The sequence below is a fragment of the Grus americana genome, chromosome 8 (assembly GCF_028858705.1).
Source record: "Grus americana isolate bGruAme1 chromosome 8, bGruAme1.mat, whole genome shotgun sequence".
NCBI classification, from domain to species: Eukaryota; Metazoa; Chordata; class Aves; order Gruiformes; family Gruidae; genus Grus; species Grus americana.
The window spans coordinates 13,025,781-13,050,693 of record NC_072859.1 but is presented as its reverse complement, the minus strand read 5'-3'; the positions used below and the strand labels follow the sequence as shown (position 1 = coordinate 13,050,693).

At 41.9% G+C, this 24,913-nt stretch overlaps 1 protein-coding gene across 7 annotated transcripts in view; it reads left to right on the top strand.

The window, feature by feature from the left end:
• NTNG1 (netrin G1) overlaps nucleotides 1-24,913 on the top strand; it is a 158,552-nt gene that overhangs the window by 5,429 nt on the left and 128,210 nt on the right. For all 7 annotated transcript variants that reach the window (XM_054833880.1, XM_054833881.1, XM_054833882.1 and 4 more), the window contains exon 2: nucleotides 1,265-1,972. In XM_054833880.1, the coding sequence (XP_054689855.1) occupies nucleotides 1,727-1,972 (246 nt within the window). In that variant the 5' untranslated portion in view covers nucleotides 1,265-1,726. The remainder of the gene's footprint in view (nucleotides 1-1,264; nucleotides 1,973-24,913) is intronic.

Here is a 24,913-nt window from a genome sequence, read left to right as displayed (position 1 = left end):
GGTTTTGGGGTACAGGACAGTTCATGACACTGGGCATAATTTTAGACGGGAAACAAGCAAAGCGGGCTGCAAAAAGTGGTGACTTAACGGCTGTTTCTTAACACGTCCGACGGGTTTGTTAGATTTTAGCATCCAGAGAGAGGAGGAGTGCAGAGGTGCTGCAGCGGCTGGCTGAAATCCTCCTCCTGCAGAGCGCCCAGGCTCCCCGTCCTCAGCTGGCACTGCTGACACCAGGCGCAGGCTGAGAGCAAGGAGTTGGAGTTCCTAGCCCTGGCTTTCTCCGTCCGCGTTTAGGGAACTTACTCCATCTTTGCAGTTTCCCTCATACATAATTTCTATTTTTACCTGTGTTTTTTAGCAAATGTATATTTTAAGTCTTTGTAATAACATCCTAGGGTTTTGTACCTGTAAAAATATGATTGTGGTAATACAAACTGAGAGAATTTCTAGTTGCTTTCTGAAAAGAGGAAAGGGGCTATAGCTGCTGTGAAACAAACACTGCGTACACAGGTACCCCCACCCCCAAACCTAGGAAAATAAGACTGCTATAACAGAGGGGGAAAGCATTCTTACAGTGAGCTACAAATGAACCGTTATCTTTATCAGTAGTTTATCATCAGTGTGATCAGTAAATCACAGTTCAAAGAAAAAAAGAAGGGAGCAAAGCTCTTCCAATGCTAATGAGAAATTTCAAGGAAACGGAAACATGCTTGCAATATCTTTGTTACTCTTCAAAAAAACCCAAACAAACAACAGAAAAAAAAACCACAAACTGAGAAATGTGTAAGTCTTTTGGAGCTCTCTGAGGTCCTCTTGGCGAGAGACTATCAGCACCTGGTAGCCCTGATACCCATCTCTGTGTCACTCCAATAAAAGAGCCTTCCTGCTGCTGCCCCGTGGCGCTGCGCTGCCTGCTCCCCTGCCTGCCTGCCTGCCCGGTCTGGGCTGTGGTTGGGTTCAGTAGTTTGCTCTCTGGTTTTGCTAGGGTGAAAATACAGTTTTGGAAGCAGAAACCCGTAACTCACCTGGAATGTCATAAATCTGTCTTTGTTAGAGAAGAGTTAAATCCTTCATGTCAAAATACTTTTCACTGTGAATGATTTTGGTAGCTTGTTCATTCTAGCACAGCACCCATGGTAAAGGTTATCCATATTATACCAATTTGCTTTATATTGCATCAAACCTCCAAAATGTCAACATATCATATATTTTTGTAATGCATTGATTCTTGGACAATAACCCTAACTCTTATTGTTTCTAAAAGGGTGCTGGTGCCAGAAGAAAAGAATGATTGATGGGAAACAGACACGAGCCTGTAGACACTCATCCTTTTGCTTCGGATACCGATTTATCAGTGCGTCTGGGCATCCTCTGCGAGCCCTGAACACAGAGGATCACTCAGGGTTATCGACAGTGTAGCTGAAGACCTGCAACTTCACAAATTATTATCTGCTATTGGACATCTTTTACAAGAAGCCCGGACAGATACGTTATAAGACAAAGGACAAGTGCTGCATTGCTGTGAAAGGCTGTCATCTGGGTCTCGGTGGCTTCTACCAAAGTCTTCAACTTAGTGAAACAAACGCCCTATCCTAATGCTTCACATTTGAGTTGGAACTTATTTTATAAAATATTTACATGTATATGTATGTATATGTATAATCTATAGACTGCACATACGCCAGTACTGCGCATCCTTACAAAGGTGACATAAAAGGATTTAGAAATGTATTTGTCAAGATTCCTGTCACTTCACGCCCTCTGGGTTACCGTATCCTCTGTGATGCAGCATTACCCTTCCGTGTGGGGACACTATGACGTGTGTAAGACTCAGATTTACACAGAAGAAGGAAAAGTATGGGATTACATGGCCTGCCAGCCAGAAGCCAGAGACATGATCAAATACGTAAAAGTGGCTCTGGATCCCCCAGACATAACGTGTGGAGATCCTCCTGAGACTTTCTGTGCAATGGTAAGGCAAGCTTTTCGTTTTGCATAATTAGTGGGTATATATTTGTGATAGATGGCTTCAAAATGGAAGCCCTAGAGCACATGTGTAATTATCCAAGAAAATCTGCATCATATTCTGAATGCGAAAGGTTCTGCTGAACAAAATGCTGAGCAGTCCATTAAGCTGGGCGATGAGATGTTCTACTTAAGGGGACCTAACTTGACTTTGTCTGAATTCAGTGGACCTCTTAGTCAACTTTTAATGACTGAAAAGATAGCAATGTAAAACTCCTAGCGTGCTAACCCGTAACTGGGGTGCGTTTCCCTGGATCACAAAAGACTTGAGTGAATTGGTTCCAATACGATAATCTGAAAGCATCATAGCGTGGTAAAATTCAGCATCATTTCCAAACATGAGACCGCTGTTAGAAACTCAAACTACAGAAGCTTAAATGGTGGTAGGAGCTGGGCTGGTGGAGTTTTCCTAGCAAGCCCACGCAGCCGCAGGCAGCACTGCTGGAGCCTCGCTGCCATGTGCAGCGGGTGCGTACCAGCAGGTCCATACCGGCGTGTATGGACAGTGCGGCAAGAAGCACCTTCAGGCGGGGGCCAGCTCTGCCAGCTACTGACAGCTTTCTTCTTTAACCAAAGCTGTAGGCATTCAAGCCAACTAAAAGAGACCAAAGTCAAGCTCCTTAATTTAGATGTTCCTAAAATTAGGGACTAGTTTTGGAAATGTTGGGCTTAGTAAATAGTTGTACAGGTATGAGAAACCAGGCAGACACTATATATATCAACCTTCTACAGCTGTGCTGCTCCCAAGTGTTTGATAGATTGTGCTGTAAGAGGTCATTTGAGTTAAAGGCAATCTTCAATTTGTAGGTAACTTGTTTCTCCTCACGATCACAGAGAATTCATGATAGATGTACTTACATCTATTAATAAAGCACTGGAAACGTACGTCACATTATCTACGTAATTTAATTTGAAAAACCAATGAGTTCTGGTAAGTGAGGTTATCATAACTGAGAAAAGTCTACAAGATATTTATTTGCCTGTGTACGAATCATCATTGCTGTGTGACAGCATCCCCGCAGGAAGGAAATTTGCTTTTAAATGCCTTATGGTATCATTTTCAACCACTACTGTTCTGTAAGGAGTTCAGGTCCAACCACACATACATTTAGGGCATTATGTGCATGCATGCAGCTGCTTCCCACGTACATTATGGTAATAGCCACGTGATAAATTGCGGAACTACATGCATAAATTACATTCACTGTGAACCTTTGACTGCATCACTTGCTCTCTGCCCACTAATCCATCTCTGCTGACATGGCTTTGACACTCTAAACGTCCAAGCAGCTTCAAGCAGCCACTGTTTGAAAACAAATAAAAGCAACATGCCTGGTGTAATATGGTCTTTTTCTTTTTTCTTTATCTTGAAACTTATTTTCTCCCTCAGAATAGTAATAGCTGTGGTTTAGCCCTCAATCGGTGACGTTTAGTAACTCATCATCTAGTGAATAAGAAAAGTTGTTCTTTCAATGCAAAAGAAACTGCCCAGCAAACTTGTTTCTTCCTTTTAACACAGATAAACATTGCAGCAGTTCCTGTCTTAAGTAATTTTTTAAGTTTCTGAACGCCTTGGTTATCAGTCCACTCTAGTTAGAATAATCATTTTAAACAAACAAACAAAAGACATTTTGATTAAATTTAAGTATTAAAAATGGTGCCAGAACTCCCCCTGAAAACGTTTGACCTAGCAAGGTCCTCGATGCTGTGATGCGGGATGAGAGTTGGCTTGGGAATGACCTGAGGTTACAGCTGTAGCTCGCCTGCTGCTTAAGCCCTTGAGATGCAGAAGGCCACCAGAACCTTGACAGGAGAAGCAGAGAAAGAAGAAGGACTGGGGAGAGGGAGAGAGTGTGCACAATGAGGGTGTGTATTCAGTGGTGTGAGTGTAGAGTGACTGACTCCTACGTGATAAACTGTTGTATTTGCTTTCAGTATGGATGTATATTGTACATATACACTATATGCAGACAGGCATTGGTAATGGCTTGACTTACTTGAAATATGAGGAAAATGACAGAAATATTTGACGTTCCTGAGGTACTGCACAGCAGCAGAGCACTCTCATCCCTGAAAATGCTTCATGTCTATTTGTACTATAGCTACATGTAGAAATTACACATTTCCTTCAACATGAGGTTTTACGTATTTGTAGGGCTGAGTCTTTGGCATTTCCCAATGAGGCGATCTTTTATTTTTGTGTTCACTTTGAGTTTTAGAAAAGGAGTTGAGAAGCTAGCACTGACATACTTGGAGAAGGTGGGCAGTGGCAAAAAGTGCATTGCTGTTAGGCATGTTCTTGCTCTAAAAATCCCAAATCTGAGCTGACAAGAGATCCAAAGGTTTCTTTTCAGCATGGTGAACTGCCGAACTGACCTACACAAATGCTTGGGTTTATTGTTGTGAGGATTCCATACTTGCGTGCTAAACCTGCGTACCAGTGTTTTGTTATTGAAATCAGGTTAACGCTGCCTTGGAGGAGATCAGGGTCCTTTTAGATATCTTAACAATAAGCAAGGGTACCAAACAGCTGAGCTTGCTTCTGCAGGAGGAGGAGGGGGAGGTTGAAGCAGCCTCCTGTTTTGTTTCCATATTGGTTCTCTGACCAGGCTTAGTAATTTCCTGTTCACCACAGACTATACCGACTGAGGTACTAGCTGCTGAGTGTGTGTCAGCTATCGGTGTAGTACAGGTTGTATCCCTGAAACACAACCAGACCGAGAGGTTCACCCAGGTCCTGCTGGGAGATTGTGGTAAAATCTAAGGCAGTCTGAGAGGGAGATGATAATACTCTGCAGTAACACACAATGCAATCCTGCATTGCAACGCACGCAAGCGTGCAATACAGGGGAGATGGGCAGTTAGCGGTAAAATTTGCCTCTTTCTTATTGCTGCGTATTCCCTGTGGAATTAAATGTTCTTATGAGTCCATTATGAATTTTTACTCAGTGAGCTTGTTTAATCAACAGACCGAATAACGAGGTTTTGCACACGCAAATTTGTTGCAAAACGCAGCGCTCCTGTAGTTGGTAACTAAACCCAGCGCGTGGCAGCTCACCACTTCTAAGTGCCTTTGGGTCGTCCCTCCAGGACAGCATCCATAGGTATTACAGGGAACATGCAGCAGGAAAACTATCCCACAATTGCTTTTGTGCAATCTATTCTGAGAATAACATTATAGTTTCTGGTGACATTCAGTATTGACAACTCGTGAGATTATTCTGAAACCTCAAACCCCTGGAGTCCTATGATTATGAGAGATTCTCAGCTTTCATTTAAAACATCATATTTATTTTCCTAGTCCTTCTGGTTGCAGAGAAAAGTTTGGAAATGAAACTGAGAAGCTCAAAAAGCAGAAGCCAAATAAATAGCCCTTCAAATTATTATTTGTTTAAAATCTCATAATCTTTAAAGTTGCTCAGGATTTTTAGAGCTTGGGGAAAGATTTTGCTCAAGAGGAGAGATGCATGAAAGAAACATCCAAACAAACGAGTGGCTTAGAGCAGTGAACGCTTACGGTTTCTGCCGAGGAGTTGCTTGTGTCCATAAGGAGGACGTGACAGCATCCTTCCCCAACAGGTAGTACTCCTCCTACCTGCAGGATAACCAGCCCCCTGCGGAGGGGTTCACTGGTCACCTCTGGCTTCCCTGCACGTTTGAAAGCAACCTCTAGCTGCTTAGAGCGAGGCATGCATGCTGGCAGATGACACACATTGCTTTCTGCGGCATTCCTTCGAGGAAATTTGGCCGTCCTTTGTCAGTGACAGCGTTGGACTGGCCGGTCATGGTGTTTGAGCCAGCGTGACCATTCCTGTGGGTCTGTAATTCATGACCTTTGAGCGTTTGGCGTTGGTAAGAGTGTATCTGGCAGCATGCGCTTACACTTATTTGGCCTGGCAGGAGAGGGAAGGGGAAGGAGAAGAGAAAGAAGCTACTTCACGTTTTCAGAACTGCAGGGTTCACTTTGCAGAGATACTGTAAGCAAATTTGAAAGTACATGGGGGTGCTAGTTCTTGTGGCCTGCAGCATTTCAGTTTACAAAACAAATCTGCTTTAAATCCCCAGGAGTGACTAACAGTCGGTGAAATCTGCTACTGCCCTCTTTGTATGCACTCGTTACAACTTCACAAAACTCTGTCCAGTTACAAAACGAAAGAAATCTGACTTTTCGTGACCGTCACCACCTTTTGCCCTACCAGAACAGCGCATAGGTGGCTTCTGACTTCTTCACTTCTAAAATGTTTGCTGGCTGTGCGCGGGGTCGGGACCCCCCGAGTCGCGCCCGGCCCTGGCGTGGGCTGGCCCCAGCGCCGAAACGCAGCCGATAGCGTGGGGTGGCACGCCAACCTTCGCCAGCATGCGCGTGGAAATTCATCGCGAACTTAACCAGGAGACTCCTAGTGGCTATTGCTGTGATGTGCAAATTACTGTGGTGTGAATTTACGTTACCAACCTATGTTTGCGGCTGAAATGGCGACATAAAAATACAATTTTCTGCTTATGTTTAGACCTAGCTATCATAACACCATCCCACATCCCAGTGGCTAAAAAATGATGAAATTATCGGCAGTTATCATTGCCTGCAGCTAATTTTTTTCATAGGTTAAACAGAAGCTTGAAAAGAAGCCTACAGACGGGAGTCCTGTGCATTTGTACAATTTATAGAGCAGAAAGGCTGATGACAGTAGAAATTTGAGCCCTTGAGTGCTACTCTGTATTTCATAGCCAATCAAAACTAAATTAAGAAACAAAGATTATTAACAAGTCTTCTGTGCATGTAATTCTGGCATAATATTATGAGGTGGACGTTAAATTTTTCCCTCTGAGACTTTCAGCATCATTAATATAGCATTCCTTTAATTACAAGTAGGCTCATATTCCTTAAAAAAGGGAAAATACTCCATAGCGTAGTTAGTGATACCATTATTATGTTTACTGAAATAATTAAATGAACAGATATTCTTCTGAGTAACATATAAATCAAAATGTGAAATAAAAATGTATTTTTTGGAAGCATTTTGACATGCATACATGCATTCTCGGGTAAGACATTTTAAACCAGTATTGAACAGTACCTTTAAGAGATGCTGATAAGAAAAAAAAAAAGGTTTTTTTCTTTTATGGGCTGAATAAGGCTGTACGATCTTTCATTTCAGTTCCATCTGTGCAATATTATTAGGTAGCATGGGGTAGAATGGGAACAGGGAGTTAAAGATGAGGCTATTGTTACTGTCTTGTTTAATGTGGATTTTCATAGTTGCATAATTTAAAAGTATTTACATCTCAAAGTTATTGCAGACTTTATTTACAATACCCGTGTTTGTGTATTTTGAACTCTTTTGAGCACATTTAACTAATACAAGTGTTGCTTTGTCATTGTTGGGAAAGAACCTTGTCCTTCAGGGAGCTGAGTTTTGATTCTGGTGTTTCCTCTTAAGTTACTGGGTATTTCATTTCATTTCTAGTACCACGAGACGTGTATGGTGAACTACAGCCCCCCCGCCCCTTCTCCTCTCCCCTGCTCGGGCAGGACACCTCCGCTACCCCACTGATATGGCCGTTCCCATCAAAGCACCGCGTTGGTCCTTACGTTCCAGCCTCAGAGCAGAGCAGCTAGCAGGACGAGAGGAAAATGGGAAGCGCACACAATGCCCTTTGCTCCTGCCGTCCCCCCCCCGCCGGTCCTACCTGTGCCTTTGGTGGCAGCCTGCCCGCAGGCTCTGCAGAGGCGCCTTGCTCCTCGGACCTCTTGGTTTCATGAAAGAGAAAAAAAATGGATATACTTAATGACAGCAGGAATTTTAAAAAAAAAAAAAAAAAAAAAAGGTTTGGTAAAATCTCTGCTTTCTTCCAACTGGAAGCAATCTAAAAATTAATAATTTCTCATAAATCTAAACTGAGGATTGCCAGTAAAACAGATTTGCATTTTATTCATCATCACACATCAAGATTCCCCAGTAAGTCATTAACAAAACTCTCTCCAGTTGCTATTTTTCTTTTTTCGTTGTTTTTCTCCTCAGTTACACTTTGGGTACTGGAACATTTTCAAACCTTAAACAAAGCAAAAGCACGCCCACAAGGTTCTTAAGTTGTTAAAAATATTTGGGGGTAAAACAGAGTTCCTAAACAAAGTCAAGGGCTTCTACTTAGTTTCAGTTGCAGAGTTTTAAGGCACACGTCACTACTATGTGTAAAAGTGCATCCTTTTAACGAGATGTATATTTTATAAATACGTTTCGTAGAAGCTGCTTAGCTGCTGCTTTTCACACTGCCTTTATTCCATTTGGTACTTGCTCTCCCATTCTGTTTTTTCCCCTGAAGTTAGCTGGAAATACTAGACATTTGTAGCTAACACAATGATCAATTTATTGTAGTAATAACTGATCTTAGAAAGCAAGGGAGCGCTGGGGGCGATTGTGGCTCTGCTGATGAGGTTCTCGCAAACACCTGAGCTGGTGTCCTCCCCACTGCCCTTGGCCCCCCGGGCCCCCCAAAGCGCCTTCCCTCACCCGCCGAGGGGGGTATCGGGGGGAGCTGCCCCCCAAGTACTCTGCGGGACTCTGCGGGAACTTGGGCTTTTGGTCTTGTTTGGGTGTGAAAACAGCAAGTTTAGAAGGAAATAAACAGCTTCCACTGTAAAATGGATACCCTGACATCCCCGGGGGAGTCTGAATGGCTTGCCGTCAGTGCGGCTGGACTGAAACATCCCCTCAGCAGCACCTTTAGTGCCGTCTTCTGCAATAAAACAATACTACTTTATAAATAAAAGCTTTACTAGCAATGTATTGTAATGTGAACCTCTTCTGGTGAGGCAGAGGTCATCTTGAGCCTGTGGCTCACTGCAGGGAGACTCTCCTAACAAACAAGATTTGCTGGGGTGCAGAGCAACAATGCAGTAAAGCCGCATCCCAACTGGCGCTCCTCGCCCGGGGTGGCACAGCACATCCCTCCCACCCTCCGGGGTGGCACAGCACATCCCTCCCACCCTCCCGGACTGAGGGGAGGCGGCAGCGGGTGACACCGCTCCTTCTCTGCTAGAAGCCCTGAACTGAGATTTTTTTTTTTTTTCCCCAGGGGAATAAGTCCCCCTTTCGGCATGGTGACCTTTGCTTTCTAACCCCCTGGTGTCAGGCAGGCAGCCTGGAGCAGCGGCGGTGCAGGATCGCGCCCCTCACGGGAGCAGCCAGTTTGCTTTCGCACGTTTTGGTCACGGGCACAATGCCCTGTGGTCCCACGTGAGCTGTGCAGCATTAGGCTTTCCAGGCTGCTGTCTCATTTTGAGGACAGTGTACAAGGAGTGTGATATTATATTTCCTCCTGCTGTGATGGACAAGTCTCAGAGTGCGAATTTTGGATTTACTTGGCAGAACTGAGCAGAGCTAGTTTTATGCTGCTCAGGTTTGTCCAAATTATCTGGACAAACACATTTTTCCTTCTTCATTTAGTACCTGTTTGTCTATAAACCCCAGAGTTTTGTGTTTCTTTCTTGCAGGGCTTGTACTTTGTAGCAGCTAAGAATCACTAGAAACCAAATGTAGGTTCTTGAGGCACTTCCATAAATAAAAATTTCCATTTGCAAGCATCTTAGTTGAAACAAAGCCAAGTGAACTTGGCCGAGAGTTCTGCAAACCCTGTGTACATCAGGACAACCAACCATTCTGGTTAGCGGGCTCCCCTGGAGTCCTTCAGAAGGCAGAAGTCAATAAGTTGACTCCCAAATAATGATTTTAACATTTAGACATTTGTTACTTATAAAGCAGCCAGTCCTATATACAGTCCAAGTTGCCACATGCAAACATTTAAGCCTGCAATATTCTGCCAGAGGATCCAAGAAAAAAATAAATGTACAGACTGAGTTGATAATCAGGCTCTCATCCCTTCTGCTCTGCGCTGTGGAGCAGAGGGGGAGAAATCCAGAGAAGCATTAGCAGTCCCTGTTGACAAAGCATGGAAATTACCCATCTCCTTACACAATGATGAAAACCTGTCATTTGTTTTTATCCACAGAGCTTAGGAAGGGCTGAATTTGTGGGAGCTGCTGAATTTTAGTATGAGTACCACTGCTGCTTTTTTTTTTTTTTTTTAAAACAACACTTTTTTGCCAAAGCTGCAATTTGATACATAAAACACCCCACATACCTGTTTAAGATTAGCTAAAACCAGGTAAGACATCTGTTAAACCAAATATTTCTTGACTTTTTTCAAGGCTTATAAGTACTAGCTGGATCTGAAAAGTCAAAAATAATCCCAGATACTATTAAGGTCATTGACTGCCGAGACGCACCCCCCCGTGCACACTGGGATGCTGATCTCACCAGCTGAAAAGTAGGAAGTAGTTCTGTACCCGATTTACTTGTAGAAACAATGGCTGTTGATACACATTTTCGGTAGGGAAGTTTTTGTTTTCACAGGTCACTTGCAGTGACACCATCTTGATCTACAAGTACAAATATAGCTAGGGACATGAAAATCCTTGGCATTGAGCTGGCTTGGCAACGTGCATAAGCGATTTCATGTAGCTTTGATGTTTGCTGTATCGTATTTTCTGTAAAATGGTTTTATTTCTTATATTCTAGTTCTTCAGGCAGATTGTTTAGCTAGAATTTAGGAATAAGAAAGGAGAGGAAAGAAAAGGGCGCAAATGAATTTTAATTATATTTATTACAAGCAAGAAATTGTACTATACCAGAGATATTTTATGTCAGGCTTCAGCCCAGAGAGAATTTTTATAGCTAAGTAGTTGTAAAACCTTTAAAAGAGGACACAATTATGATGAGAGGAGCATTTTCTTACATGTACATACTGTGTCTTTCTAGCATCCTGGTGCATTTTAGATTTTTATCTGTAAAACTGTCAGGAGCCATCATTTTAACTCATCAATTTGATTTTTACCATCTACACCTGCTCATAAGGCGCTTTCCTCCAGTGAAAACTAGAAACAGAGCTGCTTGTGGGTGACATTTACAAGTGACGGGGGGGGGGGGGGGGGGTTAAAAAAAAAAAAAAGGAATAGCAAACAACTACACAAAAGCCCTCATCTTTTAAAAACAACAATGTGCATAGCTATAGAAAAAAATACAGAATGTAATTTTCTGACTGCTAAACCAACTCTTTCTACATGTGCTATTTTCCCCATCTATTTTTATCGCAGCCTTCCAGACTCTGACATGCCTCTTGGCTTCCTTGACCATATGGATCTGCCAAGCGATACAAATACTGTAGGGATAGCCTGCAGAAATACCCTAGCAAGGCATCTCCCTTTGCAGGAGTTTGCTCAGACTTCCAGAAACATTAAGCAATGGGTTTACTGAATTTAAGGGGTTTGAGCATTCCAGCTTTCCCCACTAAAATTTTGGGGTAAATTTTTGCCAGCAGTTTGCACCTGGATTCCCCTTTTTCCTGAAAGAGAAGTGAGAGAAGCTTTTGAAAATAAAAGGTTAAGAACATACAAGCTTTTTGTTATCTGAAGGATTGGCTTTGATTTTTTTTAGAAATGTATTCTTCAACAACTAAAAAGCAGGTAGAGGTGAATATATTTCATGCCTAAGAGTGTGTGTTTGACTTTCCATAAACAGCACTTAAAATATGATCTTCCACTGAAATTAATGTGCCCTGTGTAAGTCAACAGAAGGACTTCTACTGATGGCAATGGATTGTGCCCAGACACCGTTTCCTTAGTATTGAATATTATTCTCTGCACTGTGCCAGTTTGAAACTCTCAACTGGAAACTTTAAAACCATCTTAAGTAAAAGCAAAATTAACAGTATGCCTTTATCTTTTCATCTTTTTCTTTTCAGTTATAAAATCTTTACTCATTATACTGGTGCTTGGTTTTGGATTACTTCACCCCTGTGAGCTTCAATGAAAGGCTGATTGTCCCTAGTGACAGGACAAGATTTGGTTAATGGGATACATTTTTTTTCTTGGGCACAGTTTTGGCAATTTTGGGGCATCCAAGAATGTACTGAAAGCATATTTTAGACCTTCTAGCTAGAAAGTGCAAGCTAGACTACACATATAGAATACATTTAGGGGTTTGCATATTAAAATGTATTATTTTAGCTTTATGCATCTCACGGCTTACGTATAAATAATTAAAAAGGACAGAAGACTATTACCAAATAATCTTCCCATAGTTCTCCATAATTGCACCATCATTGGTTGCAGCACTCAACATTAGCTAAGCATCATCGTTTATGAACTTCAGGTTTTATAGGTTTAAAAGCAAGTCTCCAAACAAGATTTCAACAGTTCCATTTGTTTGTTAATCAGAAAAGATGGGGATTTCAGCAAAACATTTTGTGAAATTTTAAGCTGTAATAGAGAGTATGCCATTTTTAAACATTAAACAATGGACAAGTGATTGATGTCTGAAATTCACAGGGGGGTTGTTTGTTTCCCAAAGCCATACATGCATTTGTTTCCCCTCCTTCTACAAGTTGTTCTTGCAAGTTCTCAGCTGGTGTAAAGCGGTGTATGGGCATCGAATGGGATGGTGCAGCCACTGCGGAGAAAGTGACTTCCGTACGTCTGCCACTTGCGCCGTCCCCGCACCTCTCCCTGGGGCCAGCTCCTCGCTCCAGCCTCAATGAAGTGGAGACTCTTGAAAGTGGCAGAGAAAAGGAAGACGGAAGAGAGAAATGGGGAGTTGCTCCAAAGAACACAAGAGCCTGCCTGCCTGCCTTCCTCCTGGCTGCATCCCCATCTTGTCGCACCTTAAGGGCTCTGCGGCTTGAGAAACCACCAGAGCCGACAGGTTTGTTCTAACTTACACTTCTGCCACCCCTTTTTGGGCAACAGTCTCTTAAAATGGTACAGACCCATACAGACCTCAGTTGTGGACCTTAGATGCGCACAGGTGAAATGTTTTTGAAATCCTTTTGAAGTCTTAAGGTTAAGGAGTTCAGCAGCAGGATGGGAGAAGCGCGTGCCGAAATGTGGATTGGTTTATGGGGACCCCCTCGTCATGCTGCTTTTCCTAGGCACAGTCTGCAGGAGAGTGAATATGTTGCAGGAGTGCAGAGAAAGCAGGCACAGCCTCTTTCAGGCAGCATTCAACTCTCCCGATCAATAATAATCTGACTAAGAATTTGGAGTAAATGTCATTCTGGTGATTTTATCTTGTCAAGAGCTTCATACTGGTAAGTGATGGGTTTGGAATGATAAAATTGCGCATAAGATCAGAAACCAAAAAAAAAAAAAAAATATCAGGCAGCAGAAGGGCCCCACTGAATTCAACCTTAGCCTCAGGTTTTTTTTCAGTTCTCATCCTCAAGGTCATTGCACCTATGCTAATGCAACTGTCAGCACCCTCCTCCTGCCAGGCCAGTTCCTTCTGATACCCCAAAAGAAGATTTGCAGGAGCTGACCAAGAAAAAATAATGCTTTTCACAAAATAACTACAGAGATGAATGGCACCTGTGATGACCTATTTTAAAACTCTTTTTTTTTTTAATGACACCACCTTACATGAGCTTCTCTAACCTCTTGTCATGTAAGACAGACACAGTTGGGGGATTTTTTGGCTCTCATCCTAGTCAATGTCCAAGGCCTCAGATGGTAGGTGTAAGGACGATGCTGAGCAAGCCTTTGGTGTCACTGCCTTTACTCTGGATTAATAATTGGTTTGTTTATAATTATAAGCTGTATAAACCCTTGCAGGAAGAGCAGAACATGTTTACCTTTACAATGATGGAATAAATCATAAATTGGAAACGCCTTTGGAATTCAAAAGCATCCCTCTTAACCAGGGATCAGATCCACAGTGTTTTACTGGGAAGCACGTCTGAATACCTGTGGTTCAGCTGTAGCAAAAGGCTGCTGCTGAAGAACAAGGGCGATAAACCTCCTCACTTGAGCTAGCGATGGCGGTCTGCAAGGTGACGCTGGTCTTGGTGGCAGACCCTGCCCTGTGATCCTACGCATGCCCAGAGCGTCCCAGGAGGCGTTGCAGCCCCTAAGCAACCCGTGCACATGGAGAGAAGGGTGTGGCAATGTTGCATCTCAGAAGACGATGACAGAGATCCCTTATATCTCTGTGCGGATCTTGGAGGATGCTTGGATAATTTGTTTGCAGGAGAAGTCAGCTTTTCTCCATGTAAGATATGCTTGGGAGATTCCAACAGTATCGTCACACAGACTTTGTTGGAAGACATTACCTGGCCCACAGACGTGAAGCAGAGAAACTTATAATTGAGCCTACAATACTGCTGTATCCAACAGTACACACGTCTACTTCAGCCTTCCACTTTGGAGATCACCACATGCCAGGTGGCTGGGTTCAGTTATTGTTAGTTTTAATAATTTATAGTTTTCTGACCTAGGTTTCTTAATGCTTTATGCAGAAAAAACAATACAGAAAGTAAACATATAACACAAAATGTGGGCACACTACAGGTAACTTACAGAACCTTAAGCTAATGAGAAATTAGAGTCCATTTCTACAGTACCTGTGGCTCAAAATCTTATTCTGCAATTAGTGGACCTCACAGGCATTGAGCAGATCTGCAGCCGTGGAAGAGAGCTATTTTCAAATTTGGTTTGGGTTTTTGTGGAATGTTTTTAGCTTTCCTCAATTCGATTCAGGTTCCAACTATTTTTTTTTTTATATAATTTTGGTTTTGTTAATTGTATGTGTAAAGGTCACAGAACTAAAGTTGTAAAAAAATCTAATTTTAACCTGCAGTTGATTTATGAAATGATACTCAATTCCTTGAGTTTGTGAAAATAACATATACCACTAATAATCTCTTGGAACTGATTTAACACCATATTCTATGGCAGTGCTAGGAAGAAGCCAAGGACTTGTAACAATCAGTCATTTGCAGTGACGTTTTTATTACTCTTTCAGAAATGCTGTGCTTTAATTGTCTCCCTGCTTCAAATCAACTGCTTAGTTTGCTTTAACATTAGTTTTTTCTCTGTAGTTATCATTGCCCTCGCTCTAAGAAACCTAAACTCTCTGTATATTCCTGACATGATAACTGCTAACAGGAACAGGAGCAGAGAACCTATCCATGTCCCTCTAATTTAAGGGAGTGAAAATGCTATATTGATTGCAAGTCACATTTTTATGGAGTTCACACCAAATTCCTTACAGACCTGCATCCCAAGCAATTCCCCCTTGATTCACTAGAATTGAGCTGAGAGAAAATCCATCCAAAATAATATACTTGTTTTTTCACTGTTATGAAGTTTGCAACAAGCTGCCCAATAGAGAAATGGCTTTGCTTTCAAGTATTAAAAAGACACTGTAGGCTCTTAATTTAGTAGCAATGTTGCTAGTGCTTTAGCGTCTTCTGCAGCGTGCCTCCAACGGATGAGCTGAAGAGCAACTATAAATAGCAATGTCATCTTTGTCAGCTTGTGAGGAAAAAGGGGTTGTTTGTTGGGGTTTCCCCCCCCTACATTTCCTGAAAAGACATATAGTAAGACATCTCTAATCTCTTCTCTTGCTCAGTACATAGATTTATCAGTTTGATGGGTTATTGAATCAAAACACTGATTTGTTGCCTGCTGGTTCATAACACAGCTCGGCGGACAACAGGAGCACAGCCCCAAGGTTGTGTCGTATATGATTGGCATCCCATAGTTCAGTGATTGTGTTAAGTGTTCAGCTTTACAGTTCAGACCTTTGAGGTGCCCTTCCCTTTTCAAGTGAGAGGCAATTTCCCCCCACCCCAAAATGTGCTTGCCTGAACCACCACCTGGTTGAACTGCTCAGACGTGCAGTCCCTGCACATCCCCCATGCATCTCAATGATGAGGGATTCCCTCCCAGTGTCCCAAATCCTTGGGAGATCCCTTTCACAGTTGAGCTGCTCCTTCACCGCTCTGTGTCTGATAACTAAGAAATCGTCTGAGGAGCAAATGGCTTTGTATGATTTGGTCTACCTGCTCTGTATTTTAAGCGAGTATGTGTCAGAAAAGCATTAAGTTTCACAAATCCCCAGGTTGGGGACCCGATGCAATGACAAGGAGGAGGGACTTGATGACTGCTGTGGCAGCACGGCTGGTCCACACGCTAAGAGGTTTTAATGGAGCAGATGGAATCTGCCCTGGATTCTAAATCACAGATGTATTCAGGCAAAATAAAGATTTTGGGGGGGGTGGAAAAAAAAAAAAAGTTGATTTTCAGGGCTTGCATGCGTTAAGGTTTGTTTGCTTGAGAATATTTTTGGAGGGTAATGTTAGATGCTAAGGGAGAGTTACAGCAAGACTTGTGACTAATGGATAAGGTGCAGTATGCTCTGTGATGCTACAAGAAAAATGCTGATGCAGTTAGCTGATATCAGAGAGATAAAATAGCACCAGCAATAAAAAACCCAAACTGAACAATTTTTTTTAAAGTTTTTGAGATCCCACCTTGGTATCATTCTAGAGGAAGTTTCTAACTAGCAGCCACACAAATAATTGCAGATTACAACGTCATACAATTCCATTAACTAGGTGAAGGAAAAATAGCAACATTTTCATTTTAATAAGATGTCTGCTCTCTCCTCCTCTGTACCGTGCATCTTAATGTACCTTGCTGTCTGCACTGACTTGGGGCTCCAAGGCTTTGTCATTTCTTGGCAATTCCATTCTCTAATTTCTTCTGACACATGGTGCTTAAATCCACAAGAAATGTGAGGTGAGGCAGAGAGGATTCCAGCAGACTGCCTCGCCATAAGAGGAGCACTCATTTGCATTATTCATTAGATAAAGGCACTGATTTGCATCTCATTTTGGTCGACTCCATTTCCAGGCAGAGGACGTAGAGAAATCACAGAATTGCTGAATTTTTATGGTATTAATAGTTTTCATTTGGGATTAAGTCTCCATTGTCTGCTGCCCTGTATTTTGTCCCACAGTTATCTTAAATACCTACAGAAGTGACATTCTTTTGTTCTTTTCATAATGAACTGTAGCGTTTTACAGCATAGTTAGGGGGTGCTAATTTGTTTATCATTGCAATTTTAAAAGTATTTTTTATTGAAGCCTTAATTCTATACTTTGTCATTATTTGTAATTAGATTATGGTTTTTTCCCTGTTGTTCTGAGGTTATGGTTCAAAAGCAAAAGCTTGCAAAGCAGCTGCAATGGTTATGTATGATCTGACAGTATTTACAATTTTTTCTTGCATTCAGTATTCTTAAGCAGTAAGCTTTTAAGAATTGTATGCCTTCTGTTAAGTAACAGGTTAACACAGCAAAGTTGAGAAATAGAATAGCCCTAGATAACTTTCAACACTGTTTTGTTATTTTCTAAGCTTTATAAACTAATTTACACTATGCTTAGCATTAATATTTTAGTCAGAAATCTGTATTGTAAAAAGGAGATAGCACTGTTCTGTCCGCAGCACATTGGGGGGATGCTTAATTTTGGCAGGGGTGCGCGTGACACTATTGAGCTCTTTCATCCTGTTGTTAAACACAGGAAACAGTCTGGGGAAATGAGGAATTCTAGAAGGCATAAACAGGTATCATTATTTCATATATATGCTTTTTGAGAAAATATACATGATAAACACCTTAGAAAACACTGCTGAAACCCAGAGCCGGTCCCTGACCCATCATTTACCTCCTAGGACAGCAAATGGCTAAAACGAATGGTGGCTTATTCTGACTCTCAAAGCCCTCAGTTAAGCTTGGTGCTTCTCTGGGCTGGGTATTGTACAAAAATAAAGGCAGGCATTGTCCCCCACTTTAAATAGCTTACAGTATAATTGAAAGACAAATGTAAAAAGTAATAAAAAAGTGGGGTTCTGAAGGCTGACTTTAGCAAGGTGAGGCATGAAGGCTGATGATTGTGCATTATTTCTAATTTTATGGTAATTATGGCATGGCTCCATGGCTGATGCTGTAGCTGTCTGATTTCTTGGGGGTGCCACACCAGACAAATTCACCTTGGGCTTGGAAAGTGGGAAAGGCGCTGGCCCTGAGCAGCAGTTGGTCAGGACACTTCATCTGTAGGCAGCATTACGGCAGATAATACAATGTAAATAGCATATGAAAATAGCTTATACTAGGACCCTACCTAATACGCAACTTAATTATAATTGAGTTTGCCACAAGTTAGTGACACAGCTGAATTTAAACAAATCACCTAGGTAATGTGCTGATTGCACTAACAGCAGTTGTTGTCAGGGGCAGAAGATGCCATATGGCTCCTCTTCTTTACCCAGGTCAAAATATTGTTAGGAAGAAGCTTAAATACATTGACACAAACGAGGAATTAGCTGATCTGGCTTTCTTCCAGCATGCAATGTGCGTACACGTCCTGGGGTCTGGCCGTTCCTGGGCACAGTGGGGGAGGCTACCCAGATTTTTCCAGAACGTACCAAGTGGAGGAGTATCATGGTACTTGAGGGCAAACAAAGGCAGCTGGCACTCGGTCGCATTGCTCAGGCACAGCTTAGCTCTCAGGGACATGCCCGGATTATGTTTGGGCAGTTTGTGAAAGGAAAAGAAAGTATAAATGACACTGAATGCAAGCCAGGAGGGAACGTAAAGGAGGAATGAAGCTAGAGCCAGGGCTGTACAAGGCAGGGTCTGGTTCAGCCCCAGGGAGGGCTTTTCATGTGAACAGGGACGAGTCAAACTCCCACTAATTGCAGTGAATTTGGTACAAGTCTTCTAAAGTTTGTACAGCTTTTTATTTTCCGATTTTGGGAACATACAAAACTATAGTATAAATTTTGCTGTGCTGTGACCAAGATGTTACCCCTCACATTCCCTTATGATTTCAGAATCTTGCCCATTTACAATAAATACCAAATGCTAAAACCAGTCATTAATAACATCGCAAAAGCTACTATTCCTGTAAGAGCAGTAGAGCCTGGTAGTACCACTGAATTTAAAAAAAAATCTTTCAGCACTTCTATTCTGAACTGTGTGACGCTTTTCTAGGTTGGATCAGGCTGAAGCACAGCAGAAGTGGAGTTTATGCTAGGTTAAATTGTTATTAACTACAAAATGTCATCCAAAGTATAGTGTTCTGCCAGTTTGAGTTATATATTTTCGTTATGCTTTTTGCTTTGAAAAATACACATTTGAAATTTTTAAGTGTGCCAAGTAGGCCAGATGCTGCCCTTCAGAAATAAAAATTGCCTTAACTGATTCTGTGATGATCCGGGTTGCAGAAGAGCCATAAAATTTCTGCCAGACTTAAAATACCTTTCCTTGAACACTGGTCCCGCTGTGCTGATCTTGCTGTCAGCAAGGGTTTGCAGATCCTTGGTTATGAAACACCTTGTCACCACTCACCCAGAAGCTTGCTCCCGCTCTGCTGTGAAGTTTGTTAAAGTACTTTGTTCAGATTTTGAAATATAGAGTGGATTTCCTAATGATTTTCTTAGGAAAAGGGTTGTGGACAGTCCTTTGATACAACTCAGGATAGGTATTCTGAGGCGTGTTACGGAAGCAGTGGATAAGCCAAAAGCTTCTTCACAATGGATTATTCTAAACAATATTTACCCTTAAAAATGTCCTTGTCTAGTGCAAAGTGAGGAGAGCAGCTGTTCAACATTTATTTTTATCTTCACTCTTTAATGGATATTAGACCTCTGCCTCTTTTGGGGCTTGCCACAGTATCCCTGACAAATTTACTGCACAGCTCTGCCTCATTCATTACAAAGCACCTATCTCATCTGCCACAGACTTCTCTGCACCCTCAGCACGCCTGGGACAGTTTGGAGCAAGCCCACCAAAGTTACTGTGGAAGCGCCTGGACCCTGGTTTGGATGCTTCGTGCTGCCTTGGCCATGCAAAGTAGCTGAAAAGCAGGCTTGAGGATGGAGCAGAGGATTTTTACCAGCCCAGAAAAATTCCTCCAGTGGCAGAGGATCAGCAAAGCCAGCTTGGTGCCATCTGCTCTTTGATCCTCCATTTCAGAAGCTCATTCAGGAGATGGACTGTGCCAACAGCTGGAAGATGTGAAGCAGACCTGAGAAAAACCCTTCTAGACAGTCAGTGCAGCCAATACACTGAAACTAACAAACACAAGCTAGAGCAGCCTTTGGCATGCTCTGAATTCTACCTACAGTTGTTCCAAGTCTTAATCTGGTTGAAATGCTTTTCAGGACTACTTTTCTCCCTCTTCATTTTTGGTTAGCATAAACTGGAAACCAAAATACATTAATTCACTCCACACTGTGGGTAACAATTTCTACAATATATTCATAAATTAAAAATGTGAAGCTGTTTCATGTAAGCTTCAAGAATGACAATTGAAATAAAACTGTTGGTCTAGCAGGTCATGCCAAGAGCAGATCTTAGGTGCTTCTTGGCACTATGAAGATACAGTCATTTGCTGCACAGATGACCCTACAGGATCCAGCCCTTCTAACACGCCTCACTAATTACAGAAAGCTGATCCTCATGTGTTCATCCCTCATGTGTGAAATTCTGAAAGCTGAATCAAATTAAGTTCCAAGTATATTTTCAGTTTATATTGAGAGATGCCACTGTTTCAGCAAGTCCAAGAGAAAAGGAATATTGCTTTCCTTCAAATAGTACGAACAACACTGCAAAGAGATTACATCTGTTACAAGAGGAAAATGCTATCTTTATGCCTTTTTGTAAAGCAGCCAACAGCTAATGGACAGGAAGTCTTTCAGAAAGTTTTGCAAATCCACATAATGTTCCTGAGTACTGGAGCATGCATTTGAATCGCAAATTTAACCAACAGAAGAAAAGCGAGGGGATTCGTGCAGCCAGATAACTCGCTGTTGGCTATGTATCTGAGAAGTATCAAAACCACAAGTCTTACCAGCTAAGAATAGCATTATCAAAAGTTTAAAATACTCCCTTCTGATGTTCCTTTTCAGTTCATAGCATGTATATCAGTGCTGCTTCTTGCCCTTTGGAGCAGACCAAAGCATTTGTAGGTGCATTGCTGTTGTAAGCATGGAGACCTGCAAGTGCATGGAGTTGGTTCCTCCTCCAGAGCAATGACTTGCATGTGACTGGGGAGGCTGACAGGAATCCTGTAGATGCATGATCTACATTACGAGGGCCAGAAATGAAGATGTACAGTGGTGGCTGATCACGCTACAGTTTCTTACCATGAGCTGAAGCACAGAGTGAAGTTGGAGGACTGTTTCTGAGAAGTGCAGATGTGCAGTCTCTGATGACTTTCATTGCACTTAATATTTGTGTAGTGGATTAAATGCATGATAGGGGTACTCTCTAAAACTTGAAGACCTCTGGCTCAATGTGATTTATATTGTGATCTTTCACTTTATCTGAAGTGCCTGTGACAATCCCTGTAGTTTGAGGAACATATAGTGAACAGGAGTGAACGCCTGCACCTCATCTCACACTAGTTCCACGGATGAGCTGGTGACTTCCCACGATACCACATTGCTTCTACACGCTTTAGTGTGCAAGCTCCTAATGAACACTACAATTGAGGATTCTCCCAGAGGAAAAATATAAGAAAATTATGGGAAACCATAAATCATATTTCCTTTACTGTCTCACTGTTCACTTTAGGTACCTTCAAAAGAATTAAATGTATTTTTAGAGCTTTAGAAGCTACACTCAATATGTCAAGAGCATGAAAGTTCCTGCTTTTGTACAGAATTCTTGAAAGATTGTCACTGTGGTAGCTTTCAAGGAATAGCTTGTGTTGGCCATGCCAGCTAAATTTAAAAGATTACTGTTACAACTCAGGCATTCTAATAAGTTAAAAAAAAAAAGTTGATGGTGCTGTTATAACAACTTAATATACTTCCCAAACGTCTTTGTGTTTCTTATCATTTCTCACATCTCCTTGTTCAGCTAAGCAGTCCACCCTTTTCAGGTTCTCTTTGCCTAAAAAATAAATAAATAAAATCTTCCCATCCCTTTCATCCTTTTTTGTCACAAGGGAACGGGAGTTCTCTGAACATCAAAATAGCATGAGAAAAACTGGCAGTAACGTTGTCTAAAAATTTATAGGAGTCTGCAGAAGAAGTCAGTCAGAGGGTAACATTATACTCTGCATTGGCACTTAACCATACATCATTTCCATAAGCTTCCTGAAGATGAGGATTTAACTGGTTGATTCCTGACTGAGCAGTTTCTATAGTGCTGCTATAAAAATTATTTATACAACCATATTATTTAGGAGCATTTGTATTTATGAGCCCTTCTTGTGCTAGCTAGGTGCTGTCCAAAGAGCTGGATGATCCCTTACCACAGATTCTCATTTTAAGGAGACAACAGGTACAGACAAGTTGTGGTGCACAAAGAACTAAGGCATTGACACCAGTCAGCATGACAGACAGTAGTCATAATACAGCACACAATTAATATTTAGTATCACATTTCCAGTAGTCATCACTGCAGAAGAGAGGCTTTTAAGGAGATAAACTTAAGGAGATTCATGATCTTACTTTACTGATGTTTATGGAGAACTCCTCCCAAATGTGAAAAGCAGCGTGGGAGAAGGTACAAGGATGCCTGTGTAATGAATAAGTAAATAAAAATCAAACAGGTGAGGAGTGAAGGCTCTTATCACCAGGCAGGGATAAGAGGGAAGAGTTAGCTTCCCAGTATCACACTGGAGATGAGTGGGGTGGGAACAGGCTGTGAAGGGTTTTGAAAGCGAGGGCAAGCAGCCGATGGTTCATGAGACGGAGAAGGGGGAGCTGGCACGCAACGACCGAAGCAATGAGCTAGAGAAATGATCTTTGCAGCAGCGTTCCGGATGGTTATCAGCAGGGCAAGATTGCATTTGTCAAGGCCAGAGAAAAGGTTGTTGCTGTAATCAAGACATGGTATGGCAAAAGCCTGAATGAGAGTTTAACAGGGAAGATGGATAGGAAAGACTGTATCGTGGAGATATGATAGTGATGTAGCATGGAAGCCATAAATCATCCGGTAGAGCCAGTGCACTCTCAGCAAGGTCAATTAGCCCATGATGAGCACTGTGCTGCCAAAGCTAGGCTGCTGCTGCTACCCGAGCTATCGGGTTTGTAACTATTGCAGGAGCATCTAAACAACAGATTTATAGCTAGCTCAGATCTCTACTCTGTGCAACTAAATGCAGCGTAAACATATTTAGCCTAAGTGTGACTTCCCAAATTAATCCGCCTGGCAGGCAGGAGGTGCAGCAGATCCTGCTTGCTTTAAATCACTCTTTGCAGAATGTTTCCTGCAATTCCGGTTTTCCTTCTTTGCTTGTGGTCCTGCTTTTGACTCACACTTTTCAATGTACATCACTTACAGTCTCTCTCCTATTGCTCATCAACTGCCCTACAGCAACCCTTTTTCCTCCCCCAGTACCTCCTGTTTAAAACTGAGGGTCAATTTCTACTTTGTCTTCCACCTTGTTGGGGAACAGTGTTTTGTCATGATAAAAAATGGCTGGTCAGCAGTGACAGGACAATTAAACTTATGAGGGTTTCAGATACCTACTTTCCAAAGCATATACTGCTCATTCCGAGGCATGCCTCTCTGAGTCGTTTGGCAGTCCCAGGCTGCACTGGTACAGGATCCTCGCTTTCCATCATGGGCCCAAACCATTCAATGCATTTACAATAAATAATTTTATATGCATGAGAATGTTTGAGAGCTTTCCAGTGACACTAATTGATAAACGCAGGGAATCTGGGTAGGGGGAAACATGGAATCCAAAATGCTTCTAAAAATGGGGATAAAAACCTTGCAAATTCTTGCTGTGGTTCTTTGCATCTGACTACCATAATTTTATTAATTTTTTTTCTGAATGGCCAGGTTACAATATTATCTTTAAAAATATTTTATATACTTGGGATGACATTTTCAGCAAGTTGTTAATTCTGTAACTGCCAGATGTTAAGCCTTTGAAGCAAAAAATTAAAACAAGTGTAATGTGCTTGATTGCATAAAATAAGACCAATCTAAATGCCTGTATAAACTTGCTAAATGTTAACAGTCAATGAGTTTACGAGAGACTAGAGCTACATTTACTATGCAGTATCTGTCCACAGACTGAAAGATTTAACGACTGAGAGAAAAGTAAAATTTAGTAGCTAGCTTCAAGCCATTCCTCACCAGCTCAGAAGGTTCATGTTTTTACAGCTGGGGCCCATGGAAGGTGTTCTGGGCAGCATTAGCCAAGCCAGAGATCTGCAGTGTATTCATCAGCAGGGGTGTGGAGCACTGCAGATACTGGCTGGTACCTGGGTGCTGGTCCTACGCCAACCCAAACTCCCGAGCTGTGGAGCCCGAGGTTTGATAGAAATGTCCATACTACATTATGACTGCACGATTAAAAACACATCTTGGATTCTGTTTCCCCCAATATTTATCCTGCTTCCTTTATTTCTCCTAATTTCATCCACATGGATTTCAACCCCTAAAGCACTTGCTTTCTTTACAAGATGCACAACATCTTCACAGACTAATATAAGAAAGGAGTGAAAGACATTTCAGCTGCAGAAGGGTTATTATATGTAGTGATTGACTATTGCGAGCATTAGAGAACATTAGATTTCTATCTAAAATTTGTATTTAGGCTTTCATCTCCATTTTATCTGCTTTAGACCAGCATGAGTGTGACTCTTCTCTAGAACGATGTGGAAGAGGGGACATGCAAGGTGCCTTTTTCTTAAGCTTTGAAACAAATTCAGGCTGTATTTAACAAGACAGCAACTCCTACCTAGCATCCTCAAAGAATACAAGCAAACCTGTTTCCCTCCCCCCTCCCAAAAAAAAAAAGGAGATGAGAAAGACCTCTACTCCATTTTTCTGCAGAGCTGGCACTTTAGAATGCTGGACAATTAGTGGTATGTTTATAAACGTCATTATAAAAGTGTTGTTTTCAGCAGAATAAATTCAAGGGTCTCACTCATCAATTTTAAATGAGAGTTGCAGAACTGCAAGGTCAAAGGTATGAGCTTATGCTGGTGCTGCTTTGAAAATGCCAAGAGAGGGATTTT